A 27545-nucleotide genomic window follows, 5' to 3' on the forward strand; every position below is an offset into this window, starting at 1 on the left:
GTGGCCGGCGGGGAGGGGGCGTGGCCGGCGGGGAGGGGGCGTGGCCGGCGGGGAGGGGGCGTGGCCGGCGGGGAGGGGGCGTGGCCGCGTCTGTCAATCACCGCCCCGGCCTCTGGGATATACCACGAACCGAGAAGAGGGAGAGTCCTGACACTTAGAAACGCGGCTGAGTACAATTTACTCACAAATGAAGATGAACAGCAAAAGTATGTCTATCGATTGTGATATTATTTTTGTTCATGCTGGTTAAGTCTCCCACTGATTGATTTTCTATCTTTTGTAATTTATTACAAGTGTGCTCACCCCCCCCCCTCCCACCCTAACTGGAGGTGGATCCGTTCGGAGTCCGAGCCCGAGGCCGGCGGTTGTGCGCAGTCTCAAGTGGCCCAGCCGAAGGTGGACGGCAAGTTGGGAGCTGAAGGTTGGTTGCCGGGCAAGATATACGAGAGCCGCTTTCCGAGAGAGAGGAAGGTCAGAGCGGCCTGCCCTGGCGGCAGCTGAAGCTTGTACAGGGTGAGAGAGAGAGAGAGAGAGCGCGAGCGATGCCATGATGGAAACCCGGCTGGGGGAGGGGGGATAGGGAGCAACAAACGCATGGGCTCAGACAGCATCTAACTCCTGGGGGTCCCACACAGACAGTAAGTGCCTTGAACCCACGGGGAAACCACAGATAACGGGGTCCGTGTTCCACTGGGGAGTGAGGTTCTGCTCTGGGCGAATGGAGATGATATGGGTTAGGAGTGATAGCTTTTGGTGTGAGCGCAGCCGGAGAATTCCACCTGATATCTCTGCCTGAATTAGTTTGCATAGTGTTTAGCACCATCTTACTCTTTGGTTATTTGTAATTATCTCTCTGTCTTAAATTATCGGTTCTTAGGTCATCCCTACACTTGTTATATACAGCCTGTTGACACTTTACACATACTGATTATACTTAACTGCTTGCACTTATCTATTGGCACTTGTGATACCTGTAAATTTGTTATTCAGCTGGCCTACAATGCAGTACACTATGTATCTTTTGACACTTGGTCATCTGTGAGTGTTGGGCTATCGTCACTATGCCTATATATTCTGTGCCTGCGCACCTCTCCACTTCACCTGATGAAGGTTGTGATTTCAAATAAACCTGTTGGACTATAACCTGCTGTCGTCTGACCTCTCATCTTGTCCACCTCAGTCCAACACCAGCGTCTCAACAGGAGATGGTAAGGGTTAGGAGTGAGAATGGAAAGTTCCTTTCGCGCTAAGGGAGCAGGAGGTGAGGTTGGAGAAACTCTGCCAGCTGAGAGGGATAGGGATATTCGGGTGTGAGGAAATGGCCATTTTGGTGCTCAAGAAAAATAACCACTTTTCAAGCAGTTTGAGCAACAAGCACAGGGCAGGCTAGGTGCAAGATGATGTTCCCTTGATGGTATTCCATCAGCCAAGACAGGTACAGCACAAGTGAGATAGAGTAAAGCTCCCTCTACCTTCTTTACAGAATCAGCAGAATGCATTAATATGACAATTTTTCACATCCAACACTCAGTGATTCCTGACAGTTTGTTTCAGGCTTACTAATCAATCCCGAGTGACGGTGTATTTGCTGCAGTTCGAGCAGAGCTTTCCTTCTGTGTGGCCACTTTTACATTATTCACCTAAGTTGGTTTAGCTCAATTGGCTGGATGGCTGATTTGTGATGCGTAGTAATGCCAACAGTGTGGGTTCAATTCCTGTACAGGTGATTCATGAAAGCCTACCTTGCCGCTTGCCTGAGGTGTGGTGATCCTAAGGTTAAATCACCACCAGCCACAGCCTATGGTCATCTGGCACTATGGTGACTTTACTTTTATTCACCTTTGTTTTTAAATAAGTACTACCTGATAATATTTGACAGGAATGGGAAACAGTGGATTCTATCACCTGAGGTTAGATGATGTGCTGTTTAGACATACTGAAGTTTATGGCCATTGTAAGGTTCGTAATCCAGTAGAGAACCAAGATGAATAGTACAGAATTTGTAAAGTACAGAAAAGTAATAGGGAGGAATAGTTTAGTGCCTAATAAAAGGGAATTTGAAAGACTTGTATAAATACATAATACCAGGGTAGTTGATGGAAGAGTACAATTGAATAGGGGTCAAAAATGAAATCTTCCCGTGAAGGCAGAGGCTATAGCTGAGGTGTTTAATCAGTGCTTGCATCTGTCTTCACAAGAGAAAAAGATATAAAGAGTGTGGCAGTGATGATATTGAATAGGATAGAAATAACGAGAATGTTCTTAAAAGTATTTAAAGGTCACCTAGTCTGGAAAGCGTATAGACCTGGGTTACTGACTGAAGTTAGGACAGAAATTACAGGGCTCAAGCCACAATTTTCTACTCCTTGGAGAAGGGGAGGAGGATGGTGATTCCAGAGCACTGGAGGACTGAAAACATTACACTCCCCTGATAACTTCAGGAACCACTGGAAGCAATAATTTGGTATAAAATAAATTGATATTTGGAAAAGCACAGGTGAGTAAATGACAGTGCATAGATTTGTTAAAGGCAAATTTTATTTGTTGACTTGATGGAGTACTTCGAAGTAATGAAAGTGATTGTTGAAGGTAGTGTGATTGATGTGTGTGTATGTTCTTTCAAAAGATGTTTGACAAAATAGCACATGATAGACTTGTTAGCAAATTGAAAGCCGTGGAATCTAAGAGACTGTGTCTACATGGATAGAAAACTGGCTAAGGGATGGAAAGTATGGAAAATGGTGAATAGTTGTCTTAGAATCATAGAATCCCTCCAGTGCAGAAGGAGGCCATTCGGCCCATCAAGTCTGCACTGACAACAATCCCAATCAAGCCCTACTCCTGCAACATATTTACCTTGCTAATCCCCCTGACACCTAATCCGCACATTTTAGGACTGTGGGAGGAAACTGGAGCACCGGAGGAAACCCATGCAGACACGAGGAGAATGTGCAAACTCCACACAGACAGTGACCCAAGGCCAGAATTGAACCCGGGTCCCTGGCACTGAGGCATTATTTTCCATTTCATAGAAATCATAGAAACCCTACAGTGCAGAAGGAGGCCATTCGGCCCATCGAGTCTGCACCGACCACAATCCCACCCAGGCCCTACCCCCACATATTTACCCGCTAATCCCTCTAACCTACGCATCTCGGGGGCAATTTTAACCTGGCCAATCAACCTAACCCGCACATCTTTGGACTGTGGGAGGAAACCGGAGCACCCGGAGGAAACCCACGCAAACACGAGGAGAATGTGCAAACTCCCCACAGACAGTGACCTGAGCCGGGAATCGAACCCGGGACCCTGGAGCTGTGAAGCAGCAGTGCTAACCACTGTGCTACCATGCCGCCCTATTGCAGAGATAGTATGGGTCCAGTATTGTGACAACTGCTCTTTTTCTACTAATGACCTGGACTTGGATATCCTGGGTAAATTTCAAAGTTTGCAGATGACAAAAATTTGGAAATGTTGTAAATGATGCAGTGGAGTAATGGACCTCAGATATTCTGGTGAAATAGGCAGACACATAAGTATCATTCTATGATTCTAACCCTTCAGGAGCTGAAGAGGGGAAACAGAAAAGTCAGTACTTCAGAATACCTTCAGGCCCTGATGTACTCTTGCCTTTTGCCCTCATATATTCCTCTTTTTCAGATTTTTATGCTCTTTCCTTTCATATTTAATATCAAGTATTTGCAATCATCTTTAGCCAGAAGTACCAAGTTTATGATCCATCTTGACCCCCAGCATCACAGATGCCAGTCATGTCATTTCGATCATTCCATGTGAACAAGAAATGGCTGAAAGTATGGGATACTGTAATGGTTTTAGGTCCGGACAACATCTCAGCTATAGTATTGAAGACATGCTCCAGAACTAACTGTGTCCCTAACCTAGCTGTTTCAGTACAACACTGGCATTTACCCGATAATGTGGAAAATTGCCCTCTGTTTAAGATCCTCTCTCTTCTTTTCCCAATTGGTACTTTTAGTTTACTGGCTGCACCCCTCTACATCTCCCAGTCCATGTTTCTGCTGCTCGTGGCTCTGCAACATGTGATGCTGGTCACCTACCCCTCGCTGGGAGTCCCAGATTATCGACTCCTAGTTCCCTGCTCTTCCCCTTCTGTTCTTATGCTTAAGATATTCCCAGTCTCCATCACATCCCTATGTTACCTGCCCCCCTCCCCCATGCCTCCAAATCCATCCCCAGATAGTGAGACATCACTGGATCTTGGATCCACTCCTTCCTGCCAAGTGCGGATCCCACCTATCTCAGACACCATTCAGTAAAACAACATCCACGTTCCTGACTCTCCAGCCCCCTCCCAGCTACCCTCTGGTCCCAGCTACCTGCAGCATTAGTAGGACGGTCTCACTGGAGAGACCGTCCTACACACTGCAGCAAGAAGTTAATCAATGACTGTTGCATCTTACAAGTCTGTCTTCCGTGAAATGGGTGTTTTCTCTGCCACATGCCAGGCAAAGGCTTCTCTGTCCCTGGAATGAAGCTTAGCAAGTATCCAGTCCTGGGGGTGGTGGTTGCATTGGTTGACTTTCTCTAGTCCTTGGATGTTGGTTGGAGAGGCCTTATTACACAAAAGCCATGGCTTTCATCTATTGCCGCCTCAATGCACCTGTGGGTCTTGTGTCTTTAGTTGCAAGTTGCCTTGGCAATTTGAAGGATTTTCTGTTTGTAATTTGCACAATTTCAAAGGGCAGTTTGCATCCACTGTAATGTAAAGTTATCAGGGGCTTTCATTGTCGTTTTAATAATTGCTTTTTTTTGTGGTTGTCTACAGGTTTTACTGTTCTAGTGGTTTGTTTCTGTGGGAAGCAGAGTGCCAAGAGAGAGTTAGCAGAAAAAGAAATGCACATTCTAATGTTCTATGAATTAGTAAATAGGGATGCGAGCGTTACATGACTTTAAGTAAAGTAATAGTCTGCTAACAAGTGCTTTCACAGTAAGAGTTTTAACAACACCAGGTTAAGCGCTTTCGGCCATACTAGTCTGAAAACGCCTGATCTCGGAAGCTAAGCAGACTCAGGCCTGCTTAGTACTTGGATGAGAGACTGCCTGGGAATACCAGGTGCAGTAGGCTTTTGTTGCCAGTAGAGAATGCTCTCAGCTCTGCATATTAACACTGCTGTTCATTGCTACTCACCACTGCATCTCACTTTCACTTTCTTTTGCCTGTTTCCTTGCTGCACTTCTACTGCTACATGAAGGGATAGTGTTTGGTACAGGGTTGGGGATGAAAAGCAGAAGAATAAACTAAGCAAGCCAGAAAAAACTTAACATAGAGATATCACTTACAGCAACATGGGTCTAAACCCACATTTCCTCATTTCTTTTCATGAGTGGCCTATTCATTTAAGTGTGCTGGCCCTATAAATCTTTCTGTGAGGCAGCGTAAAGAGGCTGACTGGTGATCGTCATGCATTGGAACTTCTGGGTTGCTGTGCAGCCACACAGCTTAGAAGAAGCATTGGTCCAGACCCATATCCCATAACTTTGTAGGGAAATGCATTGTCACATTACTGACAGTGGCTTTCAAGCAGGACACTAAGCGACTTAGAATTTTTATTCATTATGTTAATGATTTACGAATGCAAGCTGTGTTTGTGGCTCTGAATAAAAGATTGTAAAATGAGAACACCATAAACCTTTGTGCCCCTACTTTTGCAGGCTGTCTGATGCTACATTTGAATCGATTTTCAAAAGCTGCTGTTACAATTGGTCTTTCGAGATGCAGTAGGAAAACGAGTGGAGTTGGATGTGGATTCTTTTGGGTCATGCCACACGTGCGTGCTGAAAGTCACAAAACTATGGCTAAAAGTAAATTTGAATATGTTCGCAACTTCGAAGCTGATGATACCTGTCTGCAAAATTGCTGGGTTGTGGTTCGACTAGATGGCCGGAATTTTCACAAGTGAGTGGAAAGCATGTTATCGTACAATACATACTGATAAATTGTAGAAGGGAAATTATTCATTGTACCCTTGAAGCATTTTGTGATCATGCAGTCCCTAAATTTAAAATACATCTAAATCACTGCTGCTTGTTTCTCAACTAAGACCAAAATCTAATTTATACATCAGTCAAGTTTGCTGACCTACTTTGGCTGCTGGTGCACCAACATAGGAACAAGAAGAGGCCATTCAATCCTTTGAGTTTGTCCCATCATTTCATGAGATAATGAATAGTCTGTATCCTAACTCCATCCACTTGCCTTCACTCCAGATCCTTATCTAGCAAAAATCTATCACTTTGTTTTAAAATTATTAATTGAGCTAGCAACTACTTTTTTATATCAGAGAGAGAGTGCTAAATTTCTACCACCTTTTACACATAGCGTTTTCAAACCTTTCTCTTGAATGGCTTGGTTCTGATTTTAAAATTACGTGGCCTTGTCAGTTTCATCCAACAGCAGACAAAACTTAAGTTTAAAGTTTATTTATTAGTGTCACAAGTAGGCTTACATTAACACTGCGATGACGTTATTGTGAAAATTCCCTTGGCACCACACTTCGGCACCTGTTCGGATACACAGAGGGAGAATTAAGCATGGCCAATGCACCTAACCAGCATGTAGGAGAAAACTGGAGCACCCAGAGGAAACCCACATAGACACACGGAGAATGTGCAGACTCCACACAGACAGTGACTCAAGCTGGGAATCGAACCTGGGTCTCTGGCGCTGTGAGGCAGCAGCGCTAACTACTGTGCCACCCATTCTTTATGATTCCTTATACATCTCAAATTAACTTGCCTCTTAACTGTCTAAGTTCCAAGAAATACAGGCCTGGTTTATGTAATCTTTCATAATCTAACCCTTGAAACCCGGGTAATATTCTGCTGCACTCCTTCCAAAGCCAGTGTATCCTCTACTAAAAGCTGTTTTGGTCTAACAAGAGTTTTGTATAGTTTCAGCAAACCTACTTCTCTTTTATTATTCCAGGCATTTAGTTAGAAAATAGATCATCCCAATACCTGTTTTGTTTATATTTTGAACCTGTTACATTTTAGTTATGTGTACGTGAACCTCCAAATCCCTTTGGATCTCCATCATTCTAGATTTTTGCTTTTTAAATAACGCTCACATCTTTCCTTTTTGGTCAAAAATCAATGATCTTGCACTCTGCATTGAAATTCATCTGTTACCATTTCATACCAAAGTATGAGGAGCCTAGACAGAGTAAGCAGGAAAGACTTGTTTCCCCAGGCTGAGGGGTCAATTACCATAGATTTTTAAGGTGATTGGTAGAAGGATTAAAGGGGACATGAGGAAATACTTTTTCACCCAGAGGGTGGTGGGCATCTGGAATTAACTGCCTAAGTTGATGGTTGAGGTTGAAACACTCAACTCATTTAAAAGGTACCTGGAACTGCGTCTGAACTGCCGTAATCTGCAGGGCTACAGACTAGGTTCTGGAAAATGAAACTAAAATGAACAATTATTTTAATTTTTTCTCTCTTTTGGTTGGCACAGACATGAACAGCTGAATGATCTCTTTCTGTAACCTTTCTATGGTCCTCTCCACTCGCTTTATAAATGTCTAATTTTATGCCCCTATCAACACTAATTACAATACTGTCAATCTTTGTCATCAGCAAACTTGGGTGATTTGGCTCATTATTATTTTTTCTAAATCACTAATAAATGTAGTGAATAATTGGGTCATAGCACAAATTCTTGAGGACAATGGATAATAACTTCTTCCAATTCAGGTGCATGCCTATTGTCCCTACTGTCATCTATCACCTAAGCAATCTCAAAACCATGTCAATAATCTGCCTTCAATTTAATTGTAGCTAAAAGTCTCTTATGTGGAACCTTATCAAATGCCTTATAGAACTCATTGACATTCCCTTGTCTACTATAGTTCCTGAAAAAATTCAGTTACGCTTGTTAGACGTGGTCTAGCTGTTACAAATTCATATTGGCTTTCTGTACTCCACTCAAATATCTCTTGTGTTACCCAAATTGATTTATGAATCATAGAAACCCAACAGTACAGAAAGAGGCCATTCGGCCCATTGAGTCTGCACTGATCACAATCCCACCCAGGCCCTACCCCCATATCCCTACATATTTTACCCGCTAATCCACGCATCCCAGGCCACTAAGGGGCAATTTTTTTAGCATGGCCAATCAACCTAACCCGCATATCTTTGGACTGTGGGAGGAAACCAGAGCACCCGAAGGAAACCCACGCAGACACGAGGAGAATGTGCAAACTCCACACAGACAGTGGCCCAAGCCAGGAATCGAACCCAGGTCCCTGGAGCTGTGAAGCAGCAGTGCTAACCACTGTGCTATCGTGCCGTATAGTCTATCACCTTAATATGCTACAACCACCAGATCCCAGCCATGATTTTAAAATTCTGATCTTGTGTTCAAATCCTTCAATAGCCTCATCCCTCCAACATTAGGCAGCATGGTGGCACAGTGGTTTGCTGCCTCACAGCGCCAGGTACACGGGTTTGATTCCCGGCTTGGGCCACTGTCTAAACATTCTCCCCATGTCTGCGTGGGTTTCCTTCGGGTGCTCCGGTTTCCTCCCACAGACTGAAAGACGTGCTGGTAAGGTGCATTGGCCATGCTAAATTCTTCGTCAGTGTACCTGAACAAGTGCCGGAGTGTGGCAACTAGGGGATTTTCACAGGAATTTAATTGCAGTGTTAATGTAAGCCTACATGTGGCATTAATAAATAAACTTTACAAACCTACAGGTATGTTGTTATAATCATTGAACATCCTCGATTTTTACTTTTTTGTTTTTGGTAGCCGTACTTACGACTGTCTATGCCCTCAGCTCTTTAATTATCTCCCCATATCTCTCCATCTCTTTTCCTTTTAAGATGATCCTTAAAATCTACCTCTTTAAACAAGCTTTTTGTCACCTAATATCCTTTGGTTGATTGATGTGAAGTGTCTTGGGTCATTTTACCTCATTTGAAGACTATATATAAATACAAATTGTTAATTAATACCTTCTTGAAGTGTCAGAAATATGTCATTCTGTACCAATAATATCCCAGAAGCAGGTTCATACGTATTCTTCGTCAGTACTGATTGAGGGAGTAAATATCATCGCTTGCATCCACCTTAACATGCAGGGATTCATTTCAATAGTGGCATCTCTGATAATGCATTACTCTGTGTTGGTTGAGACTATGAAGTGAATCTTAGTGGGGCTGAAACCCACTGGTGGAGGTGAGTGCTATCAGCTGAGCGGACATAAATGATGCATTTCTGGTCATTAAACAATGGTATTTTGAATAAGTCGATGACGCATCAATAAAGCTTGTCAATATGTTGTCACAGGTTTAGATGGGTACGGTTTTAATTTTCCTTTTGAAAATTTGATATAAATGTTGATAATACAGGACATTAAAGTTTTAGAAGAGGAGGAGATAAATCAGGAAGTAGAAGTTAGATGACAGGAAGTTAGATGTGTGTTGGGTTCTGTGGTATAATGGTGAGCACTCTGGGCTCTGAATCCAGCGATCCGAGTTCAAATCCAAGCGGTATCATGCTTTAAGGGTACTGAAAGAAATGTCAGAGGTAATAGCGGATGCGTTAGTGGTTATTTATCAAAATTCGTTGGATTCTGGGGTAGTGCCGGCGGATTGGAAAACGGCTAATGTTATGCCGCTGTTTAAAAAAGGAAATAGACAAAAGACGGGTAACTACAGGCCGGTTAGCTTAACGTCTGTAGTTGGGAAAATGCTGGAATCCATCATTAAAAAAGAAATAGCAGGACATCTGGATAAGAATGGTTCGATTAAGCAGACGCAGCATGGATTCATGAGGGGAAAGTCGTGCTTGACGAACTTGTTGGATTTTTATGAAGATGTGACTAGTGCGGTTGACGGAGGGGAACTGGTGAATGCGGTGTTTTTGGATTTCCAAAAGGCGTTTGATAAGGTGCCTCACAAAAGGTTGCTGAAGAAGATTGGGTCACACGGAGTTGGGGGTAGGGTGTTAGTGTGGATTGGGGATTGGCTATCCGACAGGAAGCAGAGAGTCGGAATAAATGGATGCTTTTCTGGTTGACGGATGGTAACTAGTGGCGTGCCGCAGGGATCGGTACTGGGGCCTCAACTATTTACCATTTATATAGACGATCTGGGGGAGGGGACTGAGTGTAGGGTAACAAAGTTTGCAGACGACACAACGATAAGTGGAAAAGTGAATCGTGTGGAGGGCGTAGAACGTCTGCAGAGAGATTTGGACAGGCTGAATGAGTGGGTGAGGACCTGGCAGATGGAGTATAACGTATAATGCGAGGTTATTCACTTTGGAGGAAATAATAGCAAATTGGATTATTATCTAAATGGAAAACATTACAACATGCTACTGTGCAAGGGGATCTGGGGGTCCTTGTGCATGAGACGCAAAAACCCAGTCTGCGGGTGCAACAGGTGATCAAGAAAGCAAATGGGATGTTGGCCTATATCGCAAGGGGGATAGAATATAAAAGCAGAGATGTCTTGCTGCATCTGTACAGGGCATTGGTGAGGCCGCAGCTGGAATACTGTGTGCAGTATTGGTCCCCTTATTTGCGGAAGGATATATTGGCCTTGGAGGGAGTGCAGAGAAGGTTCACCAGGTTGATACCAGAGATGAGGGGTGTTGATTATGAGGAGAGACTGAGCAGATTGGGTTTGTACTCATTGGAATTTAGAAGGCTGAGGGGGGATCTTATAGAGACCTATAAGATAATGAAGGGGCTGGATAGGGTAGAGGTGGAGAGATTCTTTCCACTTAGAAAGGAAACTAGAACTAGAGGGCACAGCCTCAAAATAAAGGGGGGTCAGTTTAGGACAGAGTTGAGGAGGAACTTCTTCTCTGAGGGTGGTGAATCTCTGGAATTCTCTGCCCACTGAAGTGGTGGAGGCTACCTCGTTGAATATGTTTAAATCACGGATAGATGGATTCCTGATCAGTAAGGGAATTGGGGGTTCTTGGGATCAGGCGGGTAAGTGAAACTGATCCACTTCAGATCAGCCATGATCTTATTGAATGGCAGGGCAGGCTCGAGGGGCTAGATGGCCTACTCCTGCTCCTATTTCTTATGTTCTTATGACACCAAGTTGTGGATTGAAGGACTGAGAGGGAACGAGACCCAGAAAAAGAGGATTTTTCTATTCAGTGGCATATGCAAGCTTTTGTGTTACCTGTCACACACAATTAGTCAATGGGCACACTCTAAATAACTTATTAGGATTGATTTAACTTTGTGTTTATCAAGTCACTTTTGTTTTAAAAGAGGCTTTTACTGAAACATTGCATAAATAACACAAAAGTACCAAAACTTAAAGCCTCTGCAAGCTAATGGTTACAGAGAAAGGAATAGAGTGGGTAAGTGATTGTGATACTGATTTAGTGACCCAGAGGGTGTTGGTTCAAATCTCAACATAACAGGTTGTAAATTCAATAAGTCTGGTCATTTATGGGCTAGGACCAGAATATAAACCTGTTAAAATCCATTTGGGTCACTAATGCCCAGACACTGGCTATTGTTTACCTGATCTGACCTATCTGTGACACCGTTCTGGAGGCAACTGGTAAAGGGCAATAAATACAGAATTTTTAAAGCAGAGTTTTATATATTAGGTGGGATTCTGATATACAAGCGTTCAGTCATAATCCCACAGATGGTAGCTTTGCACCATTGGCTCCTCATCAGTATTTATCAATAGAGTTGATTAGTTTCAATATTTATCAAGTTATCAATATTTTTTGAAAATAGTCAGTAAAAAGTCACAAACCTTTGACCTCTTAATGGGATAAGAGTACAATTGCTCATGGCAGCCCTGGAAGGAGAAAATCGTTCCAGATTCTGACCCTTGGTCAATTATTTCGCAACTCGACTTAGAGGCAAGTGCTTCTCCTTTTGTCATGTAGCGTAGGACCAAAGCTTTGCATCCTTGTCTAATATGTTTGTTTTTTAAGTTCCGTTTCGTGTGCGAAGGTGCTGCTTTTTGAAACTCCCGCCTTTTGGTAAACTCTTACTTAAACTGGTTTTTCGACTTCAGATTTGCAGATCAGCATGGTTTCAAAAAGCCCAATGATGAGCGGGCTCTCCGTCTGATGACCAAATGCGCATTAACTGTCATGGAAGAACTGAATGACGTTGTGATTGCCTACGGCCAAAGTGATGAATACAGCTTTGTCTTTAAAAGGAGAAGTAACTGGTTTAAGAGGAGAGCAAGGTGCAGTATACAAATAAAGGCTTTCGCTACGGACTAGTTTTATTTGCTTCAAACATATTGTGTGCTTAATGTCAGGGGAAGCAATGATGTGTCGATTAAACAGTACACTGAGGCATTGATACGAGGAAAGACTGGAAGAACAGACTCTTTCAGTTGAGGTAGCGGAGATTATTATGAGAAACTTTGAGATAAAAAAGGAAGAACTAATTCTGCTAGTCATTAACTGGAAGACATGCATTTAAGATTCAGAGAAGGATGGAAGAGGTTTGATTTACTTTCATGCTGAGGGTGGTTGAAAGATTGAGCGAGCAAGTAAATTCTGTATAGGAAATAAGTAAGTATTTGAAAAAGGGGTTTAAGAGCTTGAAGGGTAATGTACATACGAACAGGAGAAGAATATTAAACTTCTTAAGCCGGTTCATCTATTCAGTTAGATCATTACTAATTTGTATCTTAATAATATCTACTTGCTTGCTTCCATATCCCTTAATATCCTTATTTAATTTAAAGTTGTAGTTTAGAAGAACAGGGGGTGATCTTATTGCAACATATAAGTTCCTGATGGGACTTGATAGGGGACACAGTTTAAGAATAAGAGGTCTCCCTTTTGTTATGATATTGCAGGCGGTAATTGCCCGCCTTTTGGAGATTTTAAATATTTAAATTAGAACGTGTTAACAAAGCAAACTTAAACACTCCAGATAACATTTACACCATTAAATATTAGCCTTGCAGAACAGTTCCTCCCACAATATTTCTTCTTAGTTAACCTCATAAAATAAGATTGCCTTAAGGCCACAGTCCCTATAGATATTTAATCTATAAAAAATCCAGTATTATTACCACAAGGTGACTGCTGTTGCAATAGGGAAGATATATGTTACAGGTCTTTTCTCTCTCCCCCTTTCTCTCCTCAACACGGCTCCCAACCTTTCCTTAAATATGTCTTTTCTATTGCATCTTTAAAACTATTGTTCGTATCATCTCTCTGAACTTAACTGTCTTCAGAATATAAAAATGTTTAATGTTCTCTATTGCCACCATCATTGGGTCAAATAAAACTTAAAAGACTTTCCCAAATTTATTTATAACCTTTCCTTAAGTTGTAAATTCTTTCTTTACCTACCTTTGGAATTCAACAGCTAAGAATCCAATCTTCACTTATTTCTGAATGCAAATTTCTACCAAGTTGTGTTGACTTGTAGAACATCCAACTTGGCTCTATTCACTTCAAATGTCTGCTTTTCACAACTAGCCCCTTTTGGTCTCAATTCCATAGACACTCAATCTCCAGCTTAATTAAATTAGTAATACAAAGACACACACACACACAGCACTTCCACAGACCAACACAATATCCCCAAAAATATTAAAATATTTTTGTTCACTTTTAAGACAAAGATGAGAATTTTTTCTCTGAGGATCATTAGTCAGTGGAATTATTTCCTGAAAGCAATGGAAGCTGGGTCATTGAGTTTATCCATAGCTGAGTTAGTCAGATTTTTGATAGTAAAATGTTATGGGAGCTGATGGCAAAGTGGTGTTGAGACTACAACCAGATCAGCCGTGATCTCATTGATTGGTGGAACAGGCTCGAAGGGCTGAATGGCCTCCTCTTGCTCCTAAATCCTATGTTTCTTTCTAATCTGTCCTCAATATTACCCATTTATCTCTGGTATCATCACCAGAATGACACGCTGCAGAGAGCTGGTACATGCATGATGGGCTGACAGGACGGCACAAGCACTGCTGCCGCACAGCGCCACGGACCTGGGTTCAATTCCTGGCTTGGGTCACTGTCCTTGTGGAGTTTGCACGTTCTCCCTGTGTCTGCGTGGGTTTCCTCTGGGTGCCCAGTTTCCTCCCACAGTCGAAAGATGTGCGGGTTAGGTGGATTGGCCATGCTAAATTGCCCCTTAGTGTCAAGGGGACTAGCTAGGGTAAATGCATGGATTATGGAGATCAGTGCAGAATCGATGGGCCGAATGGCCTCCTTCTGCACTGTAGGATTCTATGATGGGTGTCTCCTTTTTGTGTATGCTTGAGAAACACTGCGACATACAATCTGCTTATCATATTCCACTGTATTGTTTACGCTGAAGAGTTAAATGGGAGAGGTCTGTCTGTTTGGCTGTGGGAGAGGCACAGTGGCAGAAGAAATGTTAATTCTGGTTGGCTACTGGTTTTTCTCTTGGAGTCAGCTCCTGGATTGGTGCTGGGGTTCAGTGACATCATCCCCTGGAATCTTTCTCAAGAGGCTGTTCTTCAATATTGCCTGAGACAGTGAGTGTTGGTAAGCAGCTAAATTGCTTCCCTAGCATAGAATGTTATTTCTCCTCTGATCTGTAAAAGAAAAGGAGCCCACTAATTAAACTGCTCTGACTGAGAATAGCTAAATCAGCATCAGCCAGGTTCAAGCATGGGGGTCTACCTAACCTAAATTGCATAAACACATAGAACTTGCAGCTTAAAAAGTGAGTCATTTGGCCTAACTGGTTCTATGCTAGTGATTATGCCCACACAAGCCTTCTCCCATCTTATTTCATCCAACCCTATCTGCATATCCTTCTATTGCTCCATTCTGTACTTATCTAGATTACTCTATACCATTTGACTCACTAGTCCGCATTGTGGTTAGTCCCACTTTCTAACCAAACTGGGGTTACTAACGGAACCAGAGAACAAAACTTTTTTTCAGAACCGATGGCATATGAAACGGGTAACAAAATAACTGGAACTTCATTTTCTGAGATTAACAAAACATTTATTTTCTCTTCTTCTTCCAACAGCAAATTCATGAGCCATGTGGTCTCCCAATTTTCTTCCAGCTTTGTTTTCTACTGGCAAGATTACTTTAAAGATCAGGCTCTCCTATTTCCACCTGGATTTGATGGGAGAGTTGTTCTGTATCCTAGCAACCAGAATCTGCGAGACTACCTAAGCTGGAGGCAGGCCGATTGTGAGAAACTTTACTGGGTTGTTTTCTTATTTGCAACTTAAAGGAGATGATTTTCATTTTCCTATTGCATTTATTTAATATATTTTTAAAAAGGTAATGGAACTATTGTACAATTCTCCCACCCCCATCATTTAAAGGCTTTGCATCTTTGCTGTGATACAGGATTTTGCGGCTCTCTGACACTTCGGCCTAGTGGCCATTGTTCACATAACTGCTTGCTCATCACTAAAATGGGATGGGAGCATACCAGTGATATTTGCGCCCACATACTTGTGTGCTGAGATCTGATAAAGACTGCCTGAGACCACTTGGATTCACTTTCAAATGTTTCAGCTGTCGCACTCGCAGCCCAGGCTAATCTCTTCCCAAAGCCAGTGGTGTGACTGGCAGCTGTTGCCCCAATTGACACAAGGTACCTCAGCAATGTCTGGGGCACTCTAGTGGTCTGTGATTCAATTGACTGGATAAGTGTTTTTCTTTTTCATGTTTCAGATGGGTGGCACAGTGCTGCCTCACAGTGCCAGGGACAGTGGTTCAATTCCAGTCTTGGGTGACTGTGTGGAGTTTGCACGTTCTCCCCCTGTCTTTGAGGGTTTCCTCTGGGTGCTCCGGTTTCCTCCCAAACTCCAAATATGTGCAGGTTAGGTGAATTGGCCATGCTAAATTGCCCCTTAGTATCCTAAGATGTGTAAGTTCTGGGGATTTACCATGGTAAATGTGTGGGGTTACGGGTCTAGAGCGGGGCTTAGCTCTGTCAGAGAGTCGATGCAGACTTGATGGGCCGAATGGCCCCCTTCTGCATAGTAGGGATTCTATGATAGTATGAAAGTTCCAACCCTCTTCGAAATGTCCTTCCTGGTAAAAGATTACTGACTGCTTTGTGCCATAAGATTGGTTGTACTTTAGCTGTTCAAGTGTAAGAATTCTTTTGCCACCTACACGGCCATTATATGTATATCCGATGTGGGTTTGTATTGAAATCAATTATTCAGAATATTCTGCTTTTAAATGCACTAACAGTAGATTTCCATCAAATAGGTCATATTAATAACCTTTACAACACAACCTTTTGGGCACTTGTGCAACAAGGTGGCTTGTCCAATAGTGAAGCTGAAGAAAAACTGAAGGTACGAAATATTTAAAGCTGCTCAGTGTGGGTTAGGACTAGGACAATTAACCGTGTATATGAAATTTTGTTCTAAATGGGTGTCTTTTTTCCCCACTCATTTTCTCTTCCTATCTCTTAATGACGTGGGGTCTCAGGCTGTTGGGAATATATCCCTTTTTAGTTTTCGGTTTGAGCAATGCTAGGAATAGTAAATAATGGTAATAGTGACAATTATAGGGTTAATAGCTTGAAGTGTAGAATAGAAAACAGGTAGTATATTGTTGAAAGAGTGTGGGAGAGCATATCAGACATTAGTGTGTCTGCTGAGGTGATAATTCAGAGATGAGCACATCCTCAAGTGTTAAAGAAAAGTCTGGAAAGATGAGAGATGCTAACCTTTATGGTTGGCCTAACTGCTCAAGTATGTAAAATGTTTGGAAAATAATGAGCAGGTTGAGCTATCATGTGTATGTGTGAGCAGGGAACATTGCCTACTTGAGTGTCTGCTCCCTTAAGCATTAACCTCACAAATTAATATTCAATGTTGAACTCTATGAAGATAGGTGCACCGGAAAACTATTGGGACTCTAAATCATCTTAAGGAAGAACTACCGTGAGAGATCTGAAGGCTTAGTTCACAACATTGAGTGTGTTGTTTGAGAGTTTAAATGTGCCTAACTCATAAACCTGATGAGCAGTATTTGTATTTGTTTGATAAGTAAAGATTATTGATCAGATGATTCTCTCTCTTGAGTCCATGTGCCTGCATTGCCAAGTAAAAGAATGAGGATTGTCCTATCAAGTCATACCAAATTTGTCTTACTTTCAGGATCTTGAGAGATAACAGACCATCTGAGGACTTTGCAGTGAAGTTCAATTGTTTGCCCATTGGTATCCACTTAAGTGCAGTTCTAGCAGCACTTGTTACCTAGTGATCAGGATTCTGAGGCATAACGTTTACTATTTCATATTCATAGCTGAGAGCTGCTGCTGACAGCTTAGTATCATTGTGGGAAAGAGGTATTTAAAGACTTTGAGGAGGAAACCATGGCACTATGCAATCCATTTTTGATCTCTCCTTATGAGGGGCAGTTAAAAAAATTGTAGCTGAGGTCATGATCACAGTCCTGATAGTTCCTCTTAAGATCGCTGCTCATTCTTCTGCAGAAAAATTATTTATATTTGGGAATTGCATTATTTGCCATTGCTAATCCAGCTGTGACTTTCTGGTCGTAACTACCTACTGACGATTTGTTTCCCAGCTACTTAAATTGCAATAGCTGTTCCAGCTGTTGAACATGACTTTGTGATGGTACTGTGCCTTGAAGAAACGTATTTATATCATGTTTATTGTAAGGGGTATATTTAAAATTCAACTCTGTTTTACAAGGTACCGATTTTTCTGGACAACAGGCAGCTCAGATGTTGAGAATGTAGGATAATGACTGATTTTAACTAATGGTCTATTTGTCCAAACAGAGTTAATGCATTTTACTTAGGTTTGCCTTGGGGTTTCAGAGTAGGGTTTTGATTGGGTTGATTGACAGAAAGAATCATGTGTTAATGGGTGGAGCTAAGCTTACAGGAGAGAGTGTTTATAGCAGTCTGTTACTGCCTGGCTCTGAAAGAAGCAAGAGGTGTCTTTCTCTCGAGGTTGCTGTTTGGGGCTGTCAGAAGACAATTGTCTCTCGCTCCTTCAGAGGTGTTCAAAAAAGCTCTAGGACTGTTAACAAGTACAAGCACATAAGCCTGAGTTTTTGCTAACTGATTTTGAAGAGTTTAAGTCTATAAGAGGAATATTGTTTGAATTGGAACTAATAGAGATAGGTTAGCAGTTAAGAATGATATCTTGTCATGTTTAAGTATTGTTCAAATGTTAAACTGATTCATGTGTTATAATTAAACTATATTGTTAAATAAAGTTTGTTTTGATAAAAGCTTCCTTGTGTGTCAATAGAATGACACCTGGAAGTACCTTGTCCTCACAATGCCGAAAATAGCAAATAGTTGGAGTCTAGTCTAACTTCACTATAAAGCTTGGGGTTTCTGATCTCATACCCTGACAACTTTCCTGTCATTTCTTCCAAACTTCCGAACTTTTGTGTCTTTTATGTTAATTTTCATTCCATAAGCTTTCACCCATTTCGTTCTACCCATTAATGTCTGTAGATCTTATGCTGTGCTTGCCACTTTAAGAATGGCTTGTTTTTAAATTGTAACAGAGAGAGATGTTTTTTTTAAATTTGCTAAATTATGCATTTTAAATTTTTTGGCACAGGGCACTCTTGCAGGAGAAAAAAATGACATTTTATTTCTGGAGTTCAATATTAACTATAATAACGAACCGGAAATCTATAGAAAAGGAACTGTGCTGATATGGCATAAGGTGAGGTCTGTTATCATGTACCTAATATACTCTGTTGTTAGTATACCAACCACACTGAATGTCCAGGATTTACACTGACCAGTGTTTCATTGCTAGTTTAAGGTTATCCTTCTCAGCTGCTTTAGTCGCTCCCTCCTATGTTTCCCCTCACCAGGAACCAATATCAAAGCAAATGGAGGCAGGGAATATCACAGGAAAAGGAACCCTTTGTGATATATTTATATTCTGCAGGAATTTGGATGTTGACTGTGGGGGCAGCGGGGATTGAGTTTGATACTTATTCTGGGTTTGGGAATGCAGCTAAACTGCTAGGTTGCATGCAAGTAATCCTCTTTTTAGAAAATAATGTTATGGGATTCAATCCACAATCGCAAACATCAAGCAGATATTCTGTTTTATTTGACTTCCTGAAAGAAGGATACATGGATAAATGTAGTTGAGCTCTAAGTACATGTGGAACAGATGATTGGCCTATAAATAGAAGGCCTGTTGATGATGTTATTGAAGGTAGCATCAAACTCAGCCATATGGAAATGGGAGGTCCTGGTTTTAATCTGACCCTGCAAATCGGCCACTGTTTTTCGACAAATCACTTTAAAAATTTATTTTTAATGAACTCCATTTGGTAATGTCTAGGGCATGATTAATTAGGCGCTATATAAGCACAAGTCTGGGGAAATCGTGATGATTATCATGCTGTGTGGGAGCTTGCTATGTGCAAATTGGCTGCCACACTTCCTACATTACTACAGCGACTACACTTCAGAAGTACTCCTGTAAAGTGCTTTGGGAGGACATCATGTGGACATGAAAGAGGCTATAGAAATGCAAATCCTCACTGTTGCATGAAGTTGTCGCTGTTTGAAATGCCCTGTGAACAAATACTGGCTTAACTAAACTATTCTAAAGAGGATAGGATTGATTCCTGTTCTAGCAGTCCAAATATCAGTGGATGCAAGGAAGGGCAGGAGAAACATTTGAGCTCAATTATAAGTTATGGCATAGGTTACAAGGAATGGCTGTTGAAGTGGATAGCTTAAATGGTTTCAAGGGGCAATTTGATATTCTGGAGAGCGCAGAGTGCAGAAGATACGGTGAAGTTGATCTTTGAATAGGACAAACCTTTTGCGTATGAATGTCCTTTGTTTGTACCCTAACATATTTTAATGTGCATTAGGGGTGCAATTTATCTTGGTCAGATTGTGGTTATTAAATTCTTAAAGGCACGCTAGCATTGTGAAATAAAGATCACAATATATTAATCTTATGAATTTAATGGTGAGATCTCGGTTTGATTTTTTTTCCATTTAAGGTTGAAGAAACTATTGATAAAAGGGTCACAACTCCAGATGCACCAGAGGGGAAAAATATTGTGGTTAAAAGAACTCGCAACAAAGTATTCCCATTTCACGTGGACATCATAGGAGACAAGTTCTGGGAGGAGCATTCCGAGATTCTTGCTGATGATAGCTAAGCAGCTTTACTTCTCAGCTCCTGGTGGTGCTGCTGTGCTGGATTACAGATCAAGAAGCACTGATGGTGCTCATGCTAGCTTGTTCAGGTGGTTATTTTTGACTTTAAGCTGCAGGGAATGATAGATAGAAGATGGAAGGGTCTTGCATCATGACCAAGCCAGCTCCCTATCGACACAGACATCAAGTTTCTACAAAGATGCAAGAAAGTACTGTGGTTCCAAGGTACACAGGTGTACCTTCTGGTGGAGTTCAAAGGATCGCCGGCAGGAGCAAGAATCCCTCGGTTTTTTTTCTTGCCTCCCTTACCAAAAGTGCTAAGGCCAGCCACCATTCCTTGCTGCTGCCTGAAGTGAACTATTTTGGAAAAGACTAAAATTTGAACTGGGGTCCTGACCTATTTTAAAGTTGTATTTATGTATAGCTTTTTAATGTTTTAATATTAGATGTGCTTTTGATAAATGTCATGAAGAAATGTAATATTATGGCTGTAATTGAGATCAGGGTCCCAAATTCAGGTTGCTAATTATTCATTTATTAAATGTTTTTTAAATGTCTTTTCTGAATGAGTTGTGAAGTTGGAATTGTTTGACTTCATACTTTGTCAACCTATTTCATTATTTGTGCATCTTATACTCAAATACCTAGCTGTAAAGTCAAGCTGACTTATTTTGTCGACCATTGTATAGATTCGTGGGATATTTTTAACCAACCTGTTTTTAGCTAATAATTTTCTCCTTTGTAGTTATTAATACCTGTTAGAGATTTCAAGATAGAGATAGTGGAGGCAAATGCCTTTGTGTGGGCTAACAGGATGCTGTGATGGGTGTTCTAGGTGGACGATACATTATGAGCCAAATAAGCACATTTAATGCTTGTGATTAACAGTGATTACATCTTCCATTTATACAGAGCTTTACTTTTAGAAAACAACCTAAACGGCTTCACGGTGACAGCAAACAAAACAACACTGAGCCATATAAGAGCATCTTAAAGGAGAGCTGGAGGGGTTTGGGGGGGAATTCCAGATCTTGAGATTCAGGCAATGCAGGCACAGCTGCCATTGTTGTAGTAAAGGAAATCGAGTGTCTCGGCCTTTTGGCTAAGATCAAGTGTAGTTATGCAGATGCTGCACTTGGTTGAGGTCATTGGGTTGCATTTAAGCTTCATTTTCATATGAAGCAATTTTTAAAAGCGGCATCTCGGCCTTTTGGCTAAGATGCAAATGAGATCAAGCCTTGGAGGAGGAAACCTCTGCCTATTCCAATCAGCTTGGCTCATGTAGATCAGGCCCAAGACAGGGTAAAGGGTTGCATACCCTGTCTTGTCAGCTTGGATCGGAAATGTCTCAACTTGTGAGACTCTGAATTGGACTTGATTTGATTGAATTGGAAAAGTATAAAAAAAAGGAAATCAACAGTGTGCACAAGAATAACAAAAGCATGGATCACAGACAACTGCTGAGCTGGTGAAGATTTGAGGCCAAAACGTTGCCTGATTGCAAGAAGAAATTAAATATAGCTCTTGCGGCTAAAGGGATCAAGAGATTTGGGGGGAAGGGGGGATCAGGATATTGAATTCAATGATCAGCCCTAATCAAAATGAATGGCAGAGCAAGCTCGAACGGCCAAATGGCCTACTCGAGCTTCTAGTTTCTATAATCAGTGATGGGGAAGTGTGAGGCCATAGATGAATTTAAAAACCAGGAAGAGAGTTTTAAAAATGAGATATAAAAACATAAAATAACGGAATAGGCCATTTGGCCCTTCAAGCTATTCAATAAGATCATGATCTGATCATGACCTGAGCTCCAATTTCCTGTCTGTTGCTCATCACTCTCGATTCCCCTGAAGATCAAAAACCTGTCTAGGTCAGCTTTAACTATATTCAATAACCCAGCCTCCACTGCTCTCTGGAGTAGAGAATTCCAAAGACAGTAACAGCCCTCTGAGAGGAACTCTCCTCACCTCTGGGAGACTCTTAATTTTGGGATTGTGCACCCTCGTTCTTGATTCCCCACAAGTGAAAACATCCTCTAAACATCTCACCAAGTCCCCTCAGAATCATATGGTCACTTCCCACTCTCTAAAATGGTATAAACACAACCTGCTGAATAATTCCTCCATCAGACATTTTCTTGAATCCAAGAATCAGTCTGGTGAGCCTTCTGAACTGCTTCCAATGAAAGTATATCCATAAGGAGACTAAAACTGTACACAGTACTACAGGTGTAGTCTCAGCCACATGTGGCAAGACCTCCTTACTTTTATACTCCATCTCCCTTGTAACAAAGGCCAACATTCCATTTGCTTTCCTAATTACTTATCTGCATGCTAAGTTTTAGTTGCATAGATACAAGGACACCAGATCCCCCTCTACTACAGCATTCTAGTCTCTCCATTTAAATAATATTTTGCTTGTCGTCTTCCTGTCAAAAAGGATAACCACCTTTTCGCACATTACACTTCAATTGCCAAATTTTTGCTCACTCACTTATCTATAACCCTTTGCAGACTCTTTGTTTCCTCCTCATAACATGCTTGTCCATCTACCTTGTATTATCAGCAAATTTGTTATGTACCTTCAGCCAAGTCATTAATATAGATTGTAAATAGTTGAGACCCCAGCACCAATCCTCAGTGGCATCTCACTAGTTACAGTTTGACATCCTGAAAATTATCCATTTATTATGTGTTAGCTAATCCTCTGTCCATGCTAATATGTTACCCCCATGAGCTCTTATCATGTCCAGGAACATGGCACCTTATTTAATGCCTTTTTGGAAATACAAATACACTACATCTACTAATTTCCCCATTATCTGCCCCGCTTGTTACAAAACTCAAAGAACTCTAATAACATTGTCAAACAGTATTTTCTGACTGGGTTCTAAGATACAACTATGAGAACAAGGATGGGTGATGGGACATGGTGTGAATTAAGCTATGGGTGGCAGAGCTTTGGACAGGGAGTGCAAGGCACAGGACCAGCCAAGAGAACATTGGAATAGTTTTAGTGGTAGCAAAGGTACAGATGAGAGTTTCAGCAGTAGGAAGGCTGAGGCTAGGCAGACTGGGGCAATGCTATGAAGGTGGAGGAGGACTTGGTGATGGTAGACGATAAGTGGTTGGAAGCTTGGGGTCATGGAAGAAACCAAAGTTGTGAATTGCCAGGGAGAGGAATGGCCTGTATTCAACAACTATGAAGGGGTGGGTTGGATTTACACTAAACATAAATGTTGACGTGGCTTTGTATTATGTGGCATTAAGTGTTTCTTTTAATTGTACAAGTGGTACCAATCCACCTCTGTATTAGGCAAATCCAGCCATTGTAAATAGAGAATCTTGCTATGTGCAAACTGGCTGCTGTAAAATGGTGACTCCACTTCAAAAGTACTTTAGTGTGGTGCTTTGTATGGTCTTGAGAAAAGAGGTATTATGTAAATTCGAGATATGAACAAGGTGTCGGCCTTGGTATACTATTGGCCACGTTCCAGAGATTTGAGTACCTAATTCAACTGAGCTCACAGGATATTTTTAGGGGCCCGCTCCCTCCTGGCCGCAGGGCACGGTCATCATCAGCTTCTTGAGGCGCTCGATCCTGTCTGGCTCGGGTGTAGGCCAGGCAGAAGTGGTGTAGCGGCCCCGGGCCTGGAGTGTGTGGACGCGGGGGGCTGGAGCGCTCTAGCAGTGGCTCTGGTACTCAGCCACTTAAAGAAGAACAAAGAACAGTACAGCACAGGAAACAGGCCCTTCGGCCCTCCAAGCCTGTGCCGCTCCTTGGTCCAACTAGACCAATCGTTTGTATCCCTCCATTCCCAGGCTGCTCATGTGACTATCCAGGTAAGTCTTAAACGATGTCAGCGTGCCTGCCTCCACCACCCTACTTGGCAGCGCATTCCAGGCCCCCACCACCCTCTGTGTAAAAAACGTCCCTCTGATGTCTGAGTTATACTTCGCCCCTCTCAGCTTGAGCCCGTGACCCCTCGTGATCGTCACCTCCGACCTGGGAAAAAGCTTCCCACTGTTCACCCTATCTATACCCTTCATAATCTTGTATACCTCTATTAGATCTCCCCTCATTCTCCATCTTTCCAAGGAGAACAACCCCAGTCTACCCAATCTCTCCTCATAGCTAAGACCCTCCATACCAGGCAACATCCTGGTAAACCTTCTCTGCACTCTCTCCAATGCCTCCACGTCCTTCTGGTAGTGCGGCGACCAGACCTGGACGCAGTACTCCAAATGTGGCCTAACCAGCATTCTATACAGCTGCATCATCAGACTCCAGCTTTTATACTCTATACCCCGTCCTATAAAGGCAAGCATACCATATGCCTTCTTCACCACCTTCTCCACCTGTGTTGCCACCTTCAAGGATTTGTGGACTTGCACACCTAGGTCCCTCTGTGTTTCTATACTCCTGATGACTCTGCCATTTATTGTATAACTCCTCCCTACATTATTTCTTCCAAAATGCATCACTTCGCATTTATCCGGATTAAATTCCATCTGCCACCTCTCCGCCCAATTTTCCAGCCTATCTATATCCTACTGTATTGCCCGACAATGCTCTTCGCTATCCGCAATTCCAGCCATCTTCGTGTCATCCGCAAACTTGCTGATTACACCAGTTACACCTTCTTCCAAATCATTTATATATATCACAAATAGCAGAGGTCCCAGTACAGAGCCCTGCGGAACACCACTGGTCACAGACCTCCAGCTGGAAAAAGACCCTTCGACCACTACCCTCTGTCTCCTATGGCCAAACCAGTTCTCCACCCATCTAGCCACTTCTCCTTGTATCCCATGAGCCTTAACCTTCTTAACCAACCTGCCATGTGGGACTTTGTCAAATGCCTTACTGAAATCCATATAGACGACATCCACGGCCCTTCCTTCATCAACCGTTTTTGTCACTTCCTCAAAAAACTCCACCAAATTTGTAAGGCACGACTTCCCTCTTACTGAAGTGTTAAGGGAGTGTGTGTATGTGTGCGGGGGAGAGGGAGAGTTAAGTGGCAGAAACAAAGGCCCTTTCCCCCACAATTTAATGAGCGGGAAAGTTATCCAAAGTTCATTCTCCCGACACAGTATTGTGGTAACATGACCTGGCCTGGTGTCTGTGCAATGTGGCACGGTGTTGCCTGGGGTCTGTGTGCAGTGTGGCTTGGCTGCGCTGTGCTTTTGTACATCCTGAACAGGAATCCCACAATGACCCGTGCGCGCGACTCCAAGATGGCGGCGGGTGCAAGTACCCTATCGCGGCCGCGAGAGGGTAACGGCTCCGAGATGGCGGCGGCGAGCGGGCGGCTGGAGGAGGAGGAGGCCGGAGCCGGGGCCTCGGAAGCCGGCCCGGGGAAAGAGGGGGAGGAGGATGGCGGGCTGCTGGATGTCAGCTCGCCGCGCTTTGACCCGTACCTGGCTCTATACAGCCCCTGCCAGCCGCCGCTGCCTTTTCCCAATGTCCGCACCTTCAACAACATGGCCGAGTACCAGAGCTTCCTGAGCGGCCGCCTCCGCCAGAGCGCCCCGGCCCCCCGCGCCCACACACGCCCGGCCAGGGGCCGTCGCACCGCCTCCGCCCGGCCTACACCCGACCCCGAAAGGATCGAGCGCCTCAAGAAGCTGATGGTGGCTGAGCCTAGCGGCGAGGAGAGGCCCAGGCCCTGCAGGAGGGAGCGGGCCCCCAAAAATGTCCTGACCAGGATGGCCCGTGAGTAACCACTGTGTACAGTTAAAGTAAGAAGTTTAACAACACCAGGTTAAAGTCCAACAGGTTTATTTGGTAGCAAAAGCCACACAAGCTTTCGAGGCTCTAAGCCCCTTCTTCAGGTGAGTGGGAATTCTGTTCACAAACAGAACTTATAAAGACACAGACTCAATTTACATGAATAATGGTTGGAATGCGAATACTTACAACTAATCCAGTCTTTAAGAAACAAAACAATGGGAGTGGAGAGAGCATCAAGACAGGCTAAAAAGATGTGTATTGTCTCCAGGCAAGACAGCCAGTGAAACTCTGCAGGTCCACGCAACTGTGGGGGTTACAGATAGTGTGACATGAACCCAATATCCCGGTTGAGGCCGTCCTTGTGTGTGCGGAACTTGGCTATCAGTTTCTGCTCAGCGACTCTGCGCTGTCGTGTGTCGCGAAGGCCGCCTTGGAGAACGCTTACCCGAATATCAGAGGCCGAATGCCCGTGACCGCTGAAGTGCTCCCCAACAGGAAGAGAACAGTCTTGCCTGGTGATTGTCGAGCGGTGTTCATTCATCCGTTGTCGCAGCGTCTGCATAGTTTCCCCAATGTACCATGCCTCGGGACATCCTTTCTTGCAGCGTATCAGGTAGACAACGTTGGCCGAGTTGCAAGAGTATGTACCGTGTACCTGGTGGATGGTGTTCTCACGTGAGATGATGGCATCTGTGTCGATGATCCGGCACGTCTTGCAGAGGTTGCTGTGGCAGGGTTGTGTGGTGTCTTGGTCACTGTTCTCCTGAAGGCTGGGTAGTTTGCTGCGGACAATGGTCTGTTTGAGGTTGTGCGGTTGTTTGAAGGCAAGAAGTGGGGGTGTGGGGATGGCCTTGGCGAGATGTTCGTCTTCATCAATGACATGTTGAAGGCTCCGGAGGAGATGCCGTAGCTTCTCCGCTCCGGGGAAGTACTGGACAACGAAGGGTACTCTGTCCACTGTGTCCCGTGTTTGTCTTCTGAGGAGGTCGGTGCGGTTTTTCGCTGTGGCGCGTTGGAACTGTCGATCGATGAGTCTAGCGCCATATCCTGTTCTTATGAGGGCATCTTTCAGCGTCTGGAGGTGTCTGTTGCGATCCTCCTCATCCGAGCAGATCCTGTGTATACAGTTAAAGTGCCTGGGATTGCAGGCAGTGTAGAGTCATAGAGGTTTACAGCATGGAAACAGGCCCTTCGGCCCAACTTGTCCATGCCGCCTAGTTTTTGCCACTAAGCTAGTTCCAATTGCCGTTAGATTTTCAGCATTAGTAGAGAAGTGGTTTTGGGGAAATTGATGGGATTGAAGGTGGATAAATCTCCAGGTCCTAATAGTCTTCATCCCATAGCATTTCAGGAAGTGGCCCTGGAAATAGTCGATCCATTGGTGGTTATTGTTGTGCCTGTCGCACAGTCTGTTTTAACCCTTATACGGTGGACAAATAACTGCGAGTAGACGTCTTGTTAGTACAACCAATATTTATTTAAAACACACAATCAATAATCACCCATTGTGCACTGTCGAAAGAGAAGAGTCCCAGCCAGCTTGACAGTTTTGGGCTCCATATTATATAAGTATCTTACAGAAAATACTAAAGTTCAAGTCCAATACAAGACCTTGACTTAACTTTGCGTGACTGGCAAGTACCCAAGCAGATA

At 43.1% G+C, this 27545-nt stretch overlaps 2 protein-coding genes and 1 pseudogene across 4 annotated transcripts in view; all 3 read left to right on the forward strand.

Annotated features, from left to right (window-relative positions):
• The first annotated feature begins 300 nt into the window (after window positions 1-300).
• Window positions 301-20713, forward strand: thg1l (tRNA-histidine guanylyltransferase 1-like). Of its 2 annotated transcripts, none has more exons than XM_078231653.1 (7): window positions 301-421; window positions 5695-5938; window positions 12055-12231; window positions 15021-15190; window positions 16229-16317; window positions 18577-18684; window positions 19997-20713. In XM_078231653.1, exons 2-7 carry the CDS (start codon window positions 5703-5705, stop codon window positions 20156-20158), a joined length of 942 nt encoding a protein of 313 aa, XP_078087779.1. In that variant the 5' UTR covers window positions 301-421; window positions 5695-5702; the 3' UTR covers window positions 20159-20713. The 2 variants fall into 2 exon arrangements, with proteins under 2 accessions (XP_078087779.1, XP_078087778.1); XM_078231652.1 differs by having other exon boundaries at window positions 372-513.
• Window positions 4999-5107, forward strand: LOC144505689 (5S ribosomal RNA; annotated as a pseudogene).
• A 4609-nt stretch (window positions 20714-25322) lies between the features above and the next one.
• lsm11 (LSM11, U7 small nuclear RNA associated) overlaps window positions 25323-27545 on the forward strand; it is a 32548-nt gene continuing 30325 nt past the window's right edge. The window contains exon 1 of one of the 2 annotated variants that reach the window (XM_078231271.1): window positions 25323-25874. In XM_078231271.1, coding sequence (XP_078087397.1) covers window positions 25373-25874 — 502 coding nt within the window. In that variant the 5' untranslated portion in view covers window positions 25323-25372. The remainder of the gene's footprint in view (window positions 25875-27545) is intronic. The other variant, XM_078231272.1, reaches the window with a different exon arrangement.

Source organism: Mustelus asterias, chromosome 16 (genome assembly GCF_964213995.1).
Source record: "Mustelus asterias chromosome 16, sMusAst1.hap1.1, whole genome shotgun sequence".
Lineage (NCBI taxonomy): Eukaryota > Metazoa > Chordata > Chondrichthyes > Carcharhiniformes > Triakidae > Mustelus > Mustelus asterias.